Source organism: Colobus angolensis, unplaced genomic scaffold, assembly GCF_000951035.1.
Source record: "Colobus angolensis palliatus isolate OR3802 unplaced genomic scaffold, Cang.pa_1.0 Scaffold102, whole genome shotgun sequence".
In the NCBI taxonomy this organism is placed as follows: domain Eukaryota; kingdom Metazoa; phylum Chordata; class Mammalia; order Primates; family Cercopithecidae; genus Colobus; species Colobus angolensis.
The window spans coordinates 3,621,522-3,639,938 of NW_012111142.1; the positions used below are offsets into that span (position 1 = coordinate 3,621,522).

Here is an 18,417-nt window from a genome sequence, read left to right on the forward strand (position 1 = left end):
AAAAAAAAAAAAAACCACTTCTACAAGTGCATTTGTCCAGCAAATGCCTGTCCAGCCTTGGGCTGTGTGTCACCCCTGTTATTAATCTTTGTAGCCAAGGATAATTATCTCAAAATAGTTATATATTCCTCATTTTGTCCTCTAAAACTTTTATTTTCCTTACCTGCCTGAATATGCACGTAGTCTACTATGGCCGCATATTCCCATTCCTGAATAAACACCATTTTCTTTTAGAGAGCCTCTCTGTTTGTTATTTAGGCTGACTACCTCTTAAAGCCTCCATCTGTATGTGTAAAATGAGAAGAATACTACATACCTGACAGTGTTTGTCTGAGCATTAAATAAGATGGTATAGCACACTCATGGCCTACAGAAAAGGCTCAATAAAAGGCAATAGCAGGAGTAAATTAAACACACACACACACACACACACAACGCCCTATGCAGCTGCTTAGTTTAGTGGCCAATTCTGATGCAGACTTGGCAAGTATATTCTCATATGGTGTTTATGATTAAACTGCCACACATACTATGCTCTTCTGGGTGTGAACAAACACATTTGGCTTTAAAAGACTGCGTTAAAACAAAGGATCTGAGAGGACACCCACTGTAGTGACAACAGTTTGAAGACAGACATAAAATGCGGCTGAAAATGTTCCCCAAGATGGACTCTGGTGAAGAGACTTGGCTCTAGTCCAGTCTTTTCCCACATTAGTATCATAGGGTTAATATTTTTAAAAACACTAAAAGAACAAATGACAAGTCCCAGTTCTGGCATGGTAGCACAGACACGTGACAGCATATCTCTCCTGCTGGTTACAATCAAGATGTCTCGTCAAAATGTAAAAAACAACTACCTGGGGCCTCTGAAACAAAAAGAAACCAAATAAAGTGTGGTGGAGAGTCAAAACTTGGAGAAACGACAGCAGTGAGGGGAAATTCCCAGTTTCATTTTTTTCCTGGTAGCTTTACCCTGAGGGCGATTCCCAGTCAAGGAGCTGGAAAGGTAGGGTGAATGCTAACATTCAGATAGAAATTCCATCCTTCTAGGCAGAAGAATCAGGAAAAAGAGGGAAAGAGAAGAAAAGCAGAAAATACAAAAAATTAGCTGGGCATGGTGGCATGCATCTGTAATCCCAATTACTTGCGAGGCTGAGGGAGGACAATGACTTGAACCTGGGAGGTGGAGGTTTCAGTGAGCTGAGATTGCACCACTGCACTCCAGCCTGGGCAACAGAGCGAGACTCTCTCAGAAAAAAAAGAAAGAAATTTCTGCCTGGATCACGTGTGGTAGAATAGGGTAGGCAGGAGCAGGCTTTATTACAAAAGCCTGTAAAAACAAGTGGCTGAAATGACTAAGGAAATATAAAATAATATTATTTTTGAAATCTTAGGGGAGAAATGTACGCAATAATTTTTTGGCTTTGTTTAAATCCATCATGATGTTTCCTTAATTTATCCATAATTATCTATACTGTTGGTACATTTAACTTCCCCATCATAGGAACATTTGAGTTGCTACTCTGGTGGAAAAATACTGGGAACAAATAAGGCAGATTTAGTCAAAGCTGTAGCTAATAACAACAGAGCCACTTCCTGGGCATTCCTGATGCACTAGGTACTATGCTAAAGATATTACATTCATTACCTCACTTAATCCACACAACAACATTTACCTTTGAGGTAAGTTGGTGTTATCACCCCCATTCTACAGATGCGAAAATTGAGGTTGAGGTTGACTTGCTAACTATTATAGAGCTAATGGCTTTTTTTTTTTTTTTTGAGACAGGGTTTTACTCTGTCGCCCAGGCTGGAGTGCGGTGGCATAATCATGGCTCACTGCAGCCTCAACCTCCTGAGCTCAAGCGATCCTCCCACTTCAGCCTCCCAAATAGACCACAGGCATGCACCACCATGCCCGGCTACTTAAAAAAAAAATTATTTGTAGAGACAAAGTTTCCCCATATTGCCCAGGCTGGTCTCAAACTACTGGGTTCAGTGATCCTCTCACCTCGGCCTCCCACAATGCTGGGATTACAGGTATGAGCCACCACACCCAGCTGTACAGCTAATGTACAGGCTGAATTGTGTCCCCCTAAGAATCACATGTTGAAGCCCCAAGTACCAGGGCCTCAAAATGTGACTGTATTTGGAGATAGGGCCTTTAAAATGAGGCCAGGGTGAGCCCTAGTCCAATGTCACTGGTGTCCTTATAAGAAAAGATTAGGACATAGCAGAGACACCAGGGATGATGAGTGACACACAAAAAAGGCCACGTGAGGCTACAGCAAGAAAGCGGACATCTGCATTCCAAGGAGGGGGTCTCAGGAAAAACCAAACTTGCAGACACCTTCATCTTGGGTCTAGCCTTCAGAACTGTGAGAAAATAAATTCCCGTTGTTTAAGCCACCCAGTCTGTAGTGTTTTGTAACTGCAGATCTAGCAAACTAATGCAGCTAATACATGGTAGAATGCCTTCAAACAGAGGTATCATTAAATCTAGAGAAGTAAGCTATGCTGGATATCACTTTACTGCAGTGGATTACCATGATTACAACAGGGTCATTATTTGTTCTTGAACCCCTCATTTAGGTCAAAGTGAGCAAAATAAAAGTCTACTTTTGGCCGGGGCTGGTGGCTCATGCCTATAATCCCAGCACTTCATAAGGCTGAAGAGGCTGGATCACTTGAGCGCAGGAGTTCGAGACTAGCCAGGCCAACGTGGAGAAACTGTGCCTCTACAGAAAATACAAAAATTAGCCAGGCATGTTGGTGCATGCCTGTAGTCTCAGCTACTTGGGAGACTGAGGCACGAAAATTGCTTGAACCCCGGAGGTGGAGGTTGCACTGAGCTGAGGTCGCGCCACTGCATTCCAGCCTGGGCGACACAGTGACTCTATCTCAAAAAGAACAAGAAAAAGAAAAAAAGAGTCTACTTTCATTAGATATCATCACACAGGAGTCTGAAAATCAGGTTTCAACAAATTTATAAACTGAAATACATCTTATACAATCTTCTCAAAAGCGGAATTTAGCAACATGTGTAAAAGTCTCTAATAACAACCTTGGTTTTTGACCCTGAAATTTCATTTCTAGGAATTAATCCTGAGGAAATTACTCATGATATGGGCAAAAATACAAAGATTTTTTACTATAAAAGATAGCAAAAATCGAGAAATATGCTAATTGTTCAATAATAGGAAACTGGTTAAGAAACTTATAGCATGTTTGGCTGGGTGCAGTGGCTCACTCCTGTAATCTCAGCACTCTGGGAGGCTGAGGCGGGCAGATCACGAGGTCAGGAGATCAAAATCATCCTGGCTAACACAGTGAAACTCTGTCTCTACTAAAACCACAAAAAATTAGCCAGGTGTGGTAGCGGGCACCTGTAGTCCTAGCTACTCGGGAGGCTGAAGCATGAGAATGGTGTGAACCCGGGAGGCGAAGCTTGCAGTGAGCTGAGATCACGCCACTGCACTCCAGCCTGGGTGACAGAGCAAGACTCTGTCTCAAAAAAAAAAAAAAAAAAAAAAAAGAAACTTATAGCACATTCATATGCTAGAGTACTATGAAATCGATAAAAATCATGTCACATGCTGTCAAAAAATACTTATTTAGTATGTGTCACATGATACCATTTTTGTTTTATAAAACTTTACATGTATAGGTTAAAAGACTAAGATTAAAAAAAACAAAAATAAAACTTACACACAGGCACAGAATACAGTGGATGAGATTTGCCAAAAAATTCATAGAGGTCATCTCTGTGCTCTACTGTACTTTTCTAAGTCTATGTATTGATGTTATTTAGACCATATTTTTATCTCAGTAACTTGAAAGAACACACTTACAATCCAATAAATTGTATTGGGGAAAATGTACATTTAATGCAAATCCAACATAAACCAGAAAAACATATATAGCAAAATGACTGACTTACCCTGTTTATCTCAACAGTCCTTGGTTCCATATCTGTGCCTATAAAGAAGCAACACAATTAACTTTTTAACATTAAAAAATAATATATTTAGGATATAATATTGTCCCATGAAAAATGGTTTCATTTTCTCGGTTTTTCAAGATAAGACACTAAAGCAAGCAGATATTGTACACCTATCCTGAGCATCTAAGCTGGTAGCCAAGTCACCAGGGTCCATGTCCTCTTTTTTTTCCTTTTGAGACAGAGTCTCGCTTTGTCACCCAGGCTGGAGTGCAGTGGCACCATCTCAGCTCACTGCAACCTCTGCCTCCCAGATACTAGCAATTCTCCTGCCTCTGCCTCCAAACAGCTGGGATTACAGGCGCCCGCCACCACGCCCGGCTAATTTTTGTATTTTTGGTAGAGACCGAGTTTCACCAAGTTGGCCAGGCTGGTCTCAAACTCTCGACCTCAAGTGATCCACCTGCCTCAGCCTCCCAAAGTGTTGGGATTACAGGCATGAGCCACCATACCCGGGCTGCTGTGTCCTCTATTTTTAAGAAGTGCTCTCTGTGTGAGATTGATGTGGCCATAATCATTTGGTCTGACAAAACTTGATGGGCTATATAGCAGCAGCTGCCTGGAACATGGTGAGTAAATGCTTGGAGGGTGAGTCATTTGTGTTTTGTTTTGCTTTTTTTAGATGGAGTCTCACTCTGTCACCCAGGCTGGAGTGCAGTGGTTCAATCTCAGCTCACTGCCATCTCTGCCTCTTGGGTTCAAGCGATTCTCCTGCCTCGGCCTCCCGAGTAGCTGCGATTACAGGCATGTGCACCACGCCCGGCTAATTTTTGTATCTTTAGTAGAGGAGAGGTTTCTCCATGTTGGCCAGGCTGGTCTCGAACTCCTGACCTCAGGTGATCCGCCCGCCTCAGCCTCCCAAAGTGCTAGGACTACAGGCATAAGCCACCGCGCCCGGCCGAGTCATTTGTGTTTCATTGTACATTTTTTTCTACCTTAATCAAAGATAACCCTCCATTCAACAAAAGACTTAAAAGGACCCCTTGTCCCATCCTGTCCCCAAGGATATACACACTTTTTTTTCTTTTTAACTGGCCCAATTTTCCCATAGAAGGTATACACACTTCTCACCTTTCTCCAGTGACCTGTAATTTATTAATTTTCTCTTTGTAAATAATTTTACTTTATGATGCACTCCAGCTTTCTGCTTTTCCGTTTTTCAGGTGCTTTGTGTTGTGCCACTGAAGGAATTTCTTTTTTTTTTTTTCTTGAGACGGAGTGTTGCTCTGTCACCGAAGCTGGAGTGCAGTGGCACCATCTCGGCTCACTGCAACCTCTACCACCCCCTCTAGGTTCAAGCAATTCTCCTGCCTCAGCCTCCCAAGTAGCTGGGACTACAGGCATGTGCCACCACACCTGGCTACTTTTTTTGTATTAATAGAGACAGGGTTTCGCCAGGTTGGTCTCGAACTCCTGACCTCAGGTAATCCGCCTGCCATGGCCCTCCCAAAGTGCTGGGATTATAGGCGTGAGCCACCATGCCTGGCCACCACTGAAGGAATCTCTATGGTTTTCTTACCTTCAGAACAGGCCTTTCAGAAAGCTCAGCTTATGCAACCAAGCTCAAAAAATTAAAAAACATTTAAATTAAAGAGGACTTTTTAAAAAAACATATATATATATATATATTTAATTTGGGTAACAGGATAGTTTTGCTGTGGGTGTGTCTGTGTAATACCTGAATTTCTCTGGGAAGGATCTGAAACTCTTTTTGTGCCAACCAGGTTTTGCAGGCCAGTGATGACCGGAGCAAAGGAAGGACGACAGCTGCTGTGTGCGCTCTGTTGACTGCCCTGAAAGAAAGACCCCGGGGTCATCTGTGTGCAGACACTGACTTGGCCCCCAAAATGCGTACTTATCCATTAGTGTGCCAATTACTGATGTCACCATAATCATCTAACAGAAAATCATGAAGAGGCCAAGAAAGAAAATAAAAATCACCCACACTTATTCTCTTACTACCTCAACCCAATCCCATTTAGACATTTCCCCCATTGCTTTCTCCATTATATGTGCTTTTGTATATGGTTTCAATCACCAAGATGGAGAACATACAATCATTTCAGCTGTTCTTGCTCCACATAAAATCAAAACCATTTTCCTAGGTTGCCACATAGTGTTTATGTATATATAGTCAGCTAATGGGCACTTTGTTTCATTTGGGGTTACAGTCAACCTTATTACCCAAAATGTATTTGGGTATTCCCTTATTACCCAAAATGTATTATGTATTTTGCTGAAACAAGTATAATAAGACCTTGATTAGCAGAAACATGCCAAAATAGAACCCTCAATTGTGGGGAAAAAAGCAGCAAATCTCAAGGGTTTTTAAAAAGGCTTGTTTTAGGGATATATAACATTTTTTTCTCAAATATTTTCCTAGAATCCGTAATAATTTAGTCCAATCTGCTAGACCTCCATTACTTGTCCCTTTATTCATTTAAATGAATATGTGAGGTTAATACTACGTAGTCTTTTTTTTTTTTTTTTTTTGAGACGGAGTCTCGCTCTGTTGCCCAGGCTGGTCCCGGGTTCACGCCATTCTCCTGCCTCAGCCTCCCGAGTAGCTGGGATTACAGGCACCCGCCACCTCGTCCAGCTAGTTTTTTGTATTTTTTGGTAGAGACAGGGTTTCACCATGTTAGCCAGGATGGTCTCGATCTGCTGACCTCGTGATCCGCCCGTCTCGGCCTCCCAAAGTGCTGGGATTACAGGCTTGAGCCACCGTGCCCGGCCTACTACGTAGTCTTTTAAGGCTAGTGGCTATTCAACAAAAATTGTATACATAGTGAAGGGCCTTCTCTATGTAGACAACAGTATTGCAAATAATGAATAATTTTTTCTAATGAATTATTCTGCATCAAAACTTTAAGCTAAGCCTAAGATCACTGTTATCAGTTCAAAAAATATAATTTGGTACATTTTCTTAACTCTCTGATGAAAGTTTTGTTTAATATTTTAATTCCTAAAATATGAAAACCCTCAAATATTTGGAAAAGTTGAATTATACAATAGATGTCCATATAAATAGCACCTAGATTTCACAATTAGTATTTTGCTATGTTTCCTTTATCACATAGTTATTTATCTATTCATCACTCATCTATTTCTTTTTTTAAATTCATTTCAAAGTAAGTTGCAGATCTCAATATACTTCACAGTGGCTATATACATTTAAAAGTGTTTTTATATTTTTCCTTAAAGGATATGATTTAAATAAATGGTACTATAATAGATAACTACTCAGAACTGAGGAAGTGCAGCATATTATAACTTTTGCCTTTAAAAAATTTCAGAAAGATGTGTTTGCCGAGACCTTTATTGTATTGTATTATAATTTTTGAGGAGTCTCCCTCTATCACCCAGGCTGGAGTGCAGTGGCGCAGTTTCAGCTCACTGCAACCTCCGCCTCCCGGATTTAAGTGATTCTCCTGCCTCAGCCTCCTGAGTAGTTGGGATTACAGGAGCCCACCACCATGCCTGGCTAATTTTTTTTTTTTTTTTTGAGACAGGGTTTTACTCTGTCGCCCAGGCTGGAGTGCGGTGGCATAATCATGGCTCACTGCAAGCTCCGCCTCCCGGGTTCACGCCATTCTCCTGCCTCAGCCTCCCGAGTAGCTGGGACTACAGGCGCCCGCCACCTCGCCCGGCTAGTTTTTTGTATTTTTTTAGTAGAGACGGGGTTTCACCATGTTAGCCAGGATGGTCTCGATCTCCTGACCTCGTGATCCGCCCGTCTCGGCCTCCCAAAGTGCTGGGATTACAGGCTTGAGCCACCGCGCCCGGCCATGCTAATTTTTATATCTTTAGTACAGACAGGGTTTCACCAGGCTCTTTGGCCAGGCTGGTCTTGAACTCTGGCCCTCAAGTGATCTGCCCACCTCGACCTCCCAAAGTGCTGGGATTACAGGTGTGAGCCACCACGCCTGGCCCCAAGACATTTATAAAAGTACACTTTGCCCGGCTATGTTGCCTTAGTTAGCTGAGGAAAAGATCTCCCAAGAATTTCTCCCTCTGCAGGGTAAGGAAATTTCTTCCTAGTTTGTGGGGAAAGTTACTTTAAAAAAAGATGCTTGGTGGCCCCAAAGCTAGAGGTTATTTCTCTATTAATGAACTCACTTTCTATGAATTAAGTCAACAGCTTATTCTCCTTAGCGCTCAAAAGAAGGCATTTATCTCCCTATTCTGTGGAAATCTGTGTTCCTACAAGATCCTGATTTTTTAAACAGGTCTGGATGTAAAAATGTTTGGCAGTGGAATCTTGTTTTTGCCCACCAGGGTCAATCTTCAACTCATCATGATGGGAAAACATTTCCTTTTCACAGTCGGCTACCAGCCTTCTTCTAATTAGCCAAATAGGGCAAACTCTTCTGTCTCACCCATAATTTTAACCAAGGTGATGATATGTTTACTGTTTTTAAAAATTGAATTAAACTCCTACCCTCTGAAATTAAAATTCTGTGCAAGAAGAGTAGGGCAAAGCATTTGATACTTTGTCCCAGGTTTCTAAAATATGACAGCTCACATTCATATACCAGGTAAGCAGGTAAGTGATGGCGATAGGTTTTTGGTTTTTTTTTTGATATTTAATGATGCAGCTTCTAAATTTGGTAGTTCTGTCTTTAAGTGTGAACTTAAAAATTATGAAGATGCACCTGGGTGCAATGGCTCATGCCTGTAATCCCAATACTTTGGGAGGCTGAGGTGGGTGGATCACCTGAGATCAGGAGTTCGAGACCAGCCTGACCATGATGTTTCGAAACCCTGTCTCTACTAAAAATACAAAAATTAGCTGGATGTGGTGGCAGGGACCTGTAGTCCCAGCTACTTGAGAGGCTGAGGCAGGAGACTCACTTGAACCCAGGAGGCAGAGATTACAGTAAGCCAAGATTGCACTGCGCTTCAACCTGGGCAACAGAGCGAGACTTCGCCTCAAAAATAAATAAATAAATAATTATGAAGATGCTCACATACACTCCTCAAGAGGGACAGAAATCCAGTTCTATCCACTACCTTACCTATTGACCAGTCCAAACATTTCCTAAATCACACAAACTCCTGTTACCTCTTTGTGCCTTTGTGTATGCTATTTTCCCTGTCTGAGATGCCTTTTCCTTCTTTTGCCAAACTCCATCTGGAGTGAGATTCAGTAGAAGCTCCTCTGGATAGCTTCATTCTCATTCTTCTGTATACAATAAGGCTTTAATGAAATCATTCAACAAAGATGAGTCTTCCATTAAGGAAGAATCCTGGCTAGACAACTGTTTTGTTTGTTGATAGGAGTCTGGTCAATATCATCACTAACTATTAACTCATGGAATCCTACAGCAGCACCATGTCTTAGATACTTGCTGTCCATTATGTAAGCCAGAAATGAAAAAAAAAAAAAGGGTTTCAAACTTAATATGGTGTTTACTGGGTTTGACTGCTTTGAAGATTCCCTAAGATAAGCCAGCTAGTCTGTAAGCCTATCTGAACAATGGTATTTTCCTCACTCATTTTTTAACACCAGTGAGGAACAGGAGGCAGCTAATAGCTTTCCAGAAGTACCTGTGGGCTAACTGTAAGATCAGAACATCTTCTGAACAAAGGCCTTGGAGAGGCTTCAGAAATAAGGCAACCAGGCAGGGGACCAAAAGTCATGCTTTTAACCTCAAAACTAAGGTGGCCTATCCATAACCCAGAGAGGAGACTAAGGGGTCGCATATCAGTTTCTATAGTCTCATTATGCACCACATGGGGCTAACCATACAGTCTACCATCTTGATTTTGTCAGCCATTACAATGAAAAAAATATAGTTAAGTATACTTTGCTAAAAAAAAAACGGCACTTACATCAGCCTTGCAAATAAATATAAGATGTTTGCTAACCCACAAAATATCACCCACTAAGGCCTCCCTCCCACAGGAAAAACCCCCACACTTGGTTCTCCTAGGAATATGCCATTAATTGCCCTCAGCATGTGTGAGTGGCTAGCCACAAGTTAACTTTATAGCAATATTTAATTGAATGAATAGAACAATGTTGTGCTAATGAGGGTCAAATTGCCACCAGATGTTGCCTTTTTTAAAAATAAACACAGCTGTGTACATGCGTGCATAGGCGATATAAAACTAATAGTGAGAGAGAAAAGTGGTTCTAAGAAAACATTTGCAAGCAATAGAGAGAAAAATCTAGGGATTAATGAATTTCCATCCCGCCTTTCATTTTTATTTCAAACACATGAAAATTCACTAAACTTGGTGCTGTGAATATGCTGTACTTTAGATATTATTTCCAAACAATCATTTATTAAATGGGGAGCTTTCTCCCAATGGGGGCAGAAGAGTGAGTCAGTCTGATGAGAAGCCATTGACAACCTGACTGTTCTGTGATGTCTTCCTTGCGGAGGTCCAGGAACCAGCTCGGAGTCTTCCAATCTCTAGCTGCACAAGCCCCTGTGCACACTTGGAAAGGCAAGAAAAGAACAGAAATGAAAAGTAGTAGCATTTATATTCTGAAATATCTTAACAGAGCCTCTCCCTGCAGCCATGAATTATAAAAGGGTAATGAAAGCAACAGGCATAGCCCTAGAGAGAGGAGGATGAATTCTGTGGCTCCTGGAGGGCCCATCTCATCAAACGCATTTAGAGAACAGTCACGGATACTCAGAATGTTCACAAGTATGAAGAACTTGCTTGTGAAATTCCAAAGCAGGTTCCCTTTCATTCTGTTAGTCAATATAACAGAACTTTCTTTTAAAGCTATTCCTGCTCATTTAAAATAATCAGAGATTAAATTTCCAGTAAAAACTAGAGTTAGCATAAAATCTAACCCATTTTATGATCAAGCTAAACTGGAACAGCTCCCACTGGACTTCAGTTGTGCCAGCTGAGTAAAAAGCAGCCTAGCAACTCACCTTTAGGATGGTGGCCACTGTCTCCTGTGAGGCATTTCTCATGTCCTCCCCATTCACAGATAAGATCTGATCTCCCTGAATCAATCTCCCATCCAGGTCTGCGGCTCCGCCTTTCACGATGTCAGAAATAAACACTCCGCTTCCATTTCTGTTAATACCATACAGCAGTGCAGTATTGGCACAACCTAATATTTCGATGCATAATACGTGTGTGTGTGACACGATACACACACATATACTCCTTTCTTCTTCCAGTTTTATTTTCTTTTTGTTTCTTTCACACCTTGGCAATTCGTCTTTATCAGCACTTGGAACTTCCTCATTTTTTAAATGGCTACATACTATTCTATGATGTTTCACAATTTCACTTACCAGTAGCTTACTGATGGACATACAGGTTATTTTCATTCTTTTAACTATTGCAAACAACAAGCAATGAATATCTGTAAGTATATCTTTAAGATAAAGTCCTAGTGATGGAATTGTTAGTCAAAGAAAACTGTGACTTTTGAGAACTATACATCCTTTACAATGCAAGTTTTTGTGCTAAGGAATGTAAATGCTTCTTACAAACAACCTGAAATACTGATGTTCACTAAAAGCAAAAAACATTACTCTAAATGAAACTGCACCAGGTATACATATGCATCAAAACAAGAAAGCAAACTTCAACACTGGCTCTGTCAGTTGCTCTGCATCCAGATGTGCACTGATTTTTGTTTAGAAATGTAAGAGACTCAGCTTTTTTTATTCGGTAATGCATTTTCAGAGTGATGGTTTTATGGTGCTGAAGTAAAAAAAAAAAAATAATAAGATTATGACAGCACAATACTTGGCCCAAAATCAGTACTCAAAAATTGTAGCTAATATTTTTATTTTAATAACAGCTTGGACTGTTGAACAAAAGCACTAGGCTAGTCACCAGAGTCTGTGAGGGCATATAACATAACATGCATAAAACCAACTTAATTTCTTCCTTAACAAGATGGTTGATACACTTTAAGGCCATATTAGGATATTACCTGGAAATCCTATAGTCCTGTTGGGATAAACATATACTAGATACCTAAAAGCCAGTAAACCATGGAAGCCAGGCTTTGTTTCAAGCTATTACTTACCTTTCCAATTCACTGCAAGAGAAACTTAGTAATATCATCCTGGAACAAACTACTGTTAAGCACTATAGACTTCATTTTTCTTTATTTAAAAAATTTTTTGAGAGACAAGACTTGCTATGTTGTCAGACTGATCTTGAACTCCTCACCTCAGCCTCCCAAAGTGTTGGGATTACAGACGTGAGCCCCTATGCCTGGCCTAGGCAACATGTATTTCTTTTTATTTATTTATTATTTATTTATTTGTTTATTTTTGAGATGGAGTTTAGCTCTTGTTGCCCAGGCTGGAATGCAATGGCATGATCTCGGCTCACTGAAAACTGTGCCTCCTGGGTTCAAGCAATTCTCCTGCCTCAGCCTCCTGAGTAGCTAGGATTACAGGCACCTGCCACCACGCCTGGCTAATTTTTTTGGATTTTTTAGTAGAGATGGGGTTTCACCATATTGGTCAGGCTGGTTTTGAACTCCTGACCTCAGGTGATCCAACCGCCTCGGCCTCCCAAAGTGCTGGGACTACAGGCATGAGCCACCGCATCCGGCAGCAACATATATTTCAAAAGAGTAGCCTGGCCACTAGGATCTGCCTACCTACATTTTTGGTGCAAACTATTACTTTGAGGACATCTTTCTTTCTTTTTTCCTTTTTTCTTTTCTTTCTTTCTTTCTTTCTTTCTTTTTTTTAATTTACAGATGGGGTCTTGTTATGTTTCCTAAGAGGATCAAATACAGTGGCTATTCACAGCCATGATCATAGCACACTATGGCCTCAAACTCCTGGCCTAAAGTGATCTTCCCACATAGCTGGGACAACAGGTACATGCCACTGTGCCTGGCAGGACATTTTTCCTAATAGAAAACTACTATCATGAAGAATTATGTTTATCTCTTAACTATGTCTACTCAACTAGTTTCAATATAGTATGAAATTAACAGTATGACACAAAGCAATGCTCCATGTTAATTTCTATGCCGAAGCAATGTTCTTGACCCAACATTGGATAAATCTCATTCTTGATACCAGGTATTTCTTGGGTATGGCTACTTTAATTAACCTCTGCAAAACGCAGATCTTAGTAATTCTGAGTGAAAGAACCTTGCTAGCTGTTCTTACTCTGTACAGAAATATGACAGTCTGGGTTGATTGGGCTTGGAATTCTATATTGATATAACAATTTTTTTGGTAAGACCTTGCTCAGAAATATGACCCATGTTGTCAAATGTTCATAAATATCTCAGTTTTAGAAATCCCATCACTACTGTACATTAGGCTTTCTCTTTCAGTGTTCACAGGCATCAGAGCTCTGGATGAAAAAGGCAGATCCCGACTCGCACAGCATGTCTTTACCGTTTCCCAACAATGCTCAGGCCCAGGCCCCGGCCAGCTTTCTTCTGCAGATCCACAGGGAACATCTCCAAGTTCTCCTCATCCCGGTAGTGTGCCTCATCTCTATACACCACCAGCCGCACCTTCTGGGGGGTCTGCCTCAGGGCTGTGATGGCTTCTTCGTGGCTGGAGTTCCTCAGGTCAACCCCATTAACCTGGAACAACGGGCATCCTGAGCTGGGCTGCTGATGGCAGAGGCCTCTGCCTGCTCTGTCTACTGAATCTCCTTGATCTAACCAGTAAAGAATCTCTAGAAATTTCCAGCCAATCTCAAAGCAAACAGGTAGTGATCATGAGCAGTACAAGCTGCTTTGAATATAAAGGAGGTGGTCCTTAAAATACCCTACCCAACATGTGCACAGAGGGTGGATACACGATAATGCAGTTTTACATAGCTATAAACTTTACTGTGAAACCAGTGAAAGAGACAGGAGAGTGCGCACGCAGGGAATTAACTAGCTCATTTAATTGAGATCAAAGGGAAATAAATATTAGTGTTTAGTCAGCATTTTTAGATTCAGTTTGCTGATTGGATTTGACATCTTCACTCTCATTTATTTACTTATTTTTTTAGATAGGGTCTTGCTCTGTTGCCCAGGTTGGAGTGCAGTGGCATGAACACCACCTTACTGCAGCCCTGACTTCCCAGACTCAAGCAGTCTTTCAGCCTCAGCCTCCTGAGTATCTGGGACTGCATGTGTGTGTCACCCTGTCTAGATAATTTTTTAAATTCTGGAGAGATGAGGTCTTGCCGTATTGCCCAGGCTGGCCTCAAACTCCTGGACTCAGGTGATCCTCCTGCCTCGGCCTTTCAAAGTGCTAGGATTACAGGCATGAGCCACTATGCCTGGCTGACATCTTCACTCTTATTTGCTCACATCACAACGACTTCATAACAGGCCCAGAAGGAGATGAGGGAACAGTATTTCCAACAGCATCCAAGACCCCTTGAAGTCTTCTCATTGGAATCTAGTTCTCAGTGAGCACAGACAGGACCATGCATTAGAAAGCAGTGTACTGGCTGGGCGCGGTGGCTCATGCCTGTAATCCTAGCACTTTGGGAGGCCGAGGCGGGTGGATCACGAGGTCAGGAGATGGAGACCATCCTGGCTAACACGGTGAAACCCCATCTCTACTAAAAATACAAAAAAATTAGCCGGGCGTGGTGGCGGGCGCCTGTAATCTCAGCTACTCGGGAGGCTGAGGCAGGAGAATGGTGTGAACCCAGGAGGCAGAACTTGCAGTGAGCCGAGATATCGTGCCACTGCACTCCAGCCTGGGTGACAGAGCAAGACTCCGTCTCAAAAAAAAAAAAAAAAGAAAAGAAAAAAAAAGAAAGCAGTGTACCGAAAAGAGCACTGAGTAAAGCCAAGTCATGTAACCTCTCTAAGCCTCTGTTTCCTTTTCTGTTAAATAGACATTATAGCCAAATTATTTATTCTTTAACTTAAATACTTCTACAGTGCTTGTGTGCTACTCCTTTATGAATATTTACTCATTTAATCCTTATACTAACTCTCTGAGATAGATATTGTTATTATCACCATTCATAGAGGAGGAAACTGAGGCACATAGAGGTTTAAGGACTTGACCCAGGTTACACAGCTAGCAGGGGGAGGAGCCAAGATTTAAACCCAGACAGTCCTTCAACCCTCAGTTCCTGTTCCATGCTGCCTCATCATCAACTCTTAGAATGGGTTACCGGAGATCCCCTGTCACAAAGAAAGTCAAATACTGACATTGGTTAGTAAATTTGATATGAGGGAGAAATTGAGGGGCAGAGTAACCTTGGACTCAAAAGAAAGAAGTCGGGGTGGTGATTCCCTCAAGGTTTCAGCTAGGAGAAGAGTTAGACGAGGGGAAGGATTAGTCCAGCCCACCAGGCAGATAGTAGAGTGCTTGTGTTCCCCCAAGATGTCAGTTCCATTCCTTATTCTGGTCCAGGCCTGTGTGCTACTGGAAGGTCAAGCCAGCCTCTGAACCTTTGTTCCTTTATCTGTACAATGAAGCAATGGTTTAAGGCTTTTTCTTTTATTCTTTTGAGATGGAGTGTCGCTCTGTCACCCAGGCTGGAGTACAGTGGCGCGATTCCGGCTCACTGCAGCCTCCGCCTTCCAGGTTCAAGCGATTCTCTTGCCTCAGCCTCCCGAGTAGCTGGGATTACAGGTGTCCACCACCACACCTGGCTAATTTTTATATTTTTAGTAGAGACAGGGTTTCACCATATTGGCCAGGCTGGTCTTGAACTGTTGACCTCAGGTGATCTGCCAGCCTCGGCCTCCCAAAGTGCTGGGATTACAGGTGTGAGCCACCGCGCCCAGCCCCTAAGGCTTTTTTAATTCTGACATTCTAAAGACTAAGGACCAGTGGCATAAAGAATGGTTACGGGGAAAGGAGAAAGGAAGAATGAACCCTTCTTGGAGAAGGTGACTTTTGAATTGCCATTTGAAGCTGATTCTGTGAGCCAAGAAAATGTTTAAATGCCTAATTTCCAAGCTGCTGTTTATTTTCTAGTATATCTTGGTGGCTTGTGTGTTCACGTAGATGAGCTACATCCAGAATAACAGTGGTAAAGAACATGGGTTTTGGGCCGGGCACGGTGGCTCACGCCTGTAATCCCAGCACTTTGGCAGAGCGAGGTGAGTGGATCACGAGGTCAGGAGTTCAAGACCAGCCTGGCCAACATAGTGAAACCCCATCTCTACTAAAAATACAAAAATTAGCCAGGCGTGGTGGCAGGCACCTGTAATTCCAGCTACTTGGGAGGCTGAGGCAGGAGAATTGTTTGAACCTGGGAGGCGGAGGTTGCAGTGAGCATAGATTGTGCCATTACACTCCAGCCTGGGCAACGGAGCAAAATTCTGTCTCAAGAGAAAAAAAAAGAACATGGGTTTTGGATATGGATGCACTTCGGTTCGAGTGCTGATTCCAATTTCCTGGCTATATGAAACCGTGTGTAAATTACTTAAACCAAACTTTTGCCGTGTCATCTATGAATTGGAGATAATAATATTTACTTAGTGTTGTGAAGATTAATTGAAATAAACCCTGTAAATCATTTGGCACAGGGCTTGGCACACAGTTTTGTCCAATGTAAGTTAGAAGTTGGTATTTTACAAGGAATTGAAGTAACTTCAGTGAAGGCTGTTTTTCCTCTCAGCATGATCATTCACTGTTACTTTAGGCCAATGAACACATTTTCATTGTCTGTGAATGAAACACAAAGAGGAAAAGTGTATATCCAGGAAATGTGGTCTGAGTTGATTATTTTCCTGTATTCCAATAGATGGCACACAAGACCACTTCTGTCACTCAATAAAAAAAGAACTAGTTACCTCCCTGGATTGAAGGTGAACTTTCTAAGCCTCTAAATACCGTTTGAAAGGCCCTAACAAATATACTTTTAATTAAAAGCATTGTCATTAAGCGCTAATATTACAAAGCAATTTCTATTAAATTCCAGCAAGACGGTATCTGCTCGGATGGAAGTGATCTAAGTTCCTGGTTTCCATTTGCTGCTCTGCAAATCAGGAGATACCACTAAATGTGCAGATAATCATGACAGAAATATCATGGCATGCCTAGAACATCGTGGGGAGATGTATTATGTAAGTGCTTTACAGAAGCACAGTATGCATTATTCAGAACATTGGCTGTAGAGGAGGAGGCGTGGAAATAGCAGGGCTTCCTGTTTGAGAAGAAAGGCTCCAGGAAGACCCAGTTGTCAAAGGGAGAATGCCATATCTCTTGGGTAGAATGGCCATGTGGGGAAGTGGGTGAATCCAGTTCTTGAGAAGGAAAGAATAACAAAGCTAGTGCAGCAGTTCCTCCGTACTTTATTGCATGGGGAAAAGCAGGCATTAACTCCCTGCTCTCTTCTGCTCCCACTTGCAGAGCAGGGAGGGTACGAGAAGGAACTGGCCTAAAAGGAGAACCAGAAAGGAGACATAGTTGATGCTCATCCTATTAATAGAATCATAAATCTTGCCATGACAAAACATTATTCGACTCTATCTTTGGAAGCAAAATCTGGCATGTCCTAACCTTACCATGAGGATAGTATTAAAACCATGAAAGGCCAATTTGCGGAACGCGGAGGACTCTCATGAGTGGAAAGAGCATTGTTTGGAAAAGCGCTGATGTAGTGTTACCCTGTTCCACGGTCTCAAAATATCCCACGAAAACAGGCCTGTCTTCTCAAGGCCTCCTGTGGGTCACAGGCTGCTGCTGCATCATCACGCATTTGTACTTATCAGCCACAACCAGAACCAGTCCAATGTGAAGTAGAAACTGTTTAGAAAGGAAACATGTTCCCTGACCAAATTGAGAGCTATATTTCTTAGCTAAACACGTGTTAGACTCTCATGAACTAGACCTTGTTTGAGGAAAGAGAGGAGCCTGCGTGGGCCATCTTTAATGAGAAGTATAGGCCATCCATTCAGAATAGATAATATAATGCTCCCAGTTGCCAAGAAACTGTGAACTTGGTTTTTGAAAAATTCTCCCACTTAAAACAAATTTACTTTATTCATGTTAACCTTTCCTGGGTGTTTGCTTGTACTTGAGTATACTTTATAGAAGAGAGCAGCTACAGAGGGTCTATCTAATACAAACATAAATAGTTTTTAAAAATCCTTATTGAAGTATAATTGATATAAAATAAACTGCCCAAATTTAAAGTGTACAATTTGATAGGTTTTGCCAGATGGGTATTTATACCTGTGAACCCATCACCACATTCAAGATAATGAACATGTTAGATTTAGTTTCAAGTGACCATTATAATTTGTGGACTTACAAATCATATAAATATCAAGGCATATGTGTATCAAGGCATATGTGCCATTTTAAATATTTAATCTATTCATCTTAAAAAGCCAATTATGATAATACCAACTGATTTAAAAATCTGGGGAGGGAAAAACAAAGAAACCCCAAACTCCTGACCACTAAAAAACCATGTTGTATGCTAAGGCAGTCAAGCCAATTCCCAGAGAGGTCTTGCTTATTTTTCTAACC

General features: G+C 41.6%; 1 protein-coding gene across 1 annotated transcript in view; it reads right to left on the reverse strand.

The window, feature by feature from the left end:
- INADL (InaD-like (Drosophila)) overlaps window positions 1-18,417 on the reverse strand; it is a 472,039-nt gene that overhangs the window by 37,366 nt on the left and 416,256 nt on the right. Inside the window, exons 35-39 of the mRNA XM_011941560.1 lie at window positions 13,360-13,553; window positions 10,900-11,047; window positions 10,361-10,447; window positions 5,679-5,793; window positions 3,941-3,978 (exon numbers count right to left, since the gene is read on the reverse strand). Coding sequence (XP_011796950.1) covers window positions 3,941-3,978; window positions 5,679-5,793; window positions 10,361-10,447; window positions 10,900-11,047; window positions 13,360-13,553 — 582 coding nt within the window. The remainder of the gene's footprint in view (window positions 1-3,940; window positions 3,979-5,678; window positions 5,794-10,360; window positions 10,448-10,899; window positions 11,048-13,359; window positions 13,554-18,417) is intronic.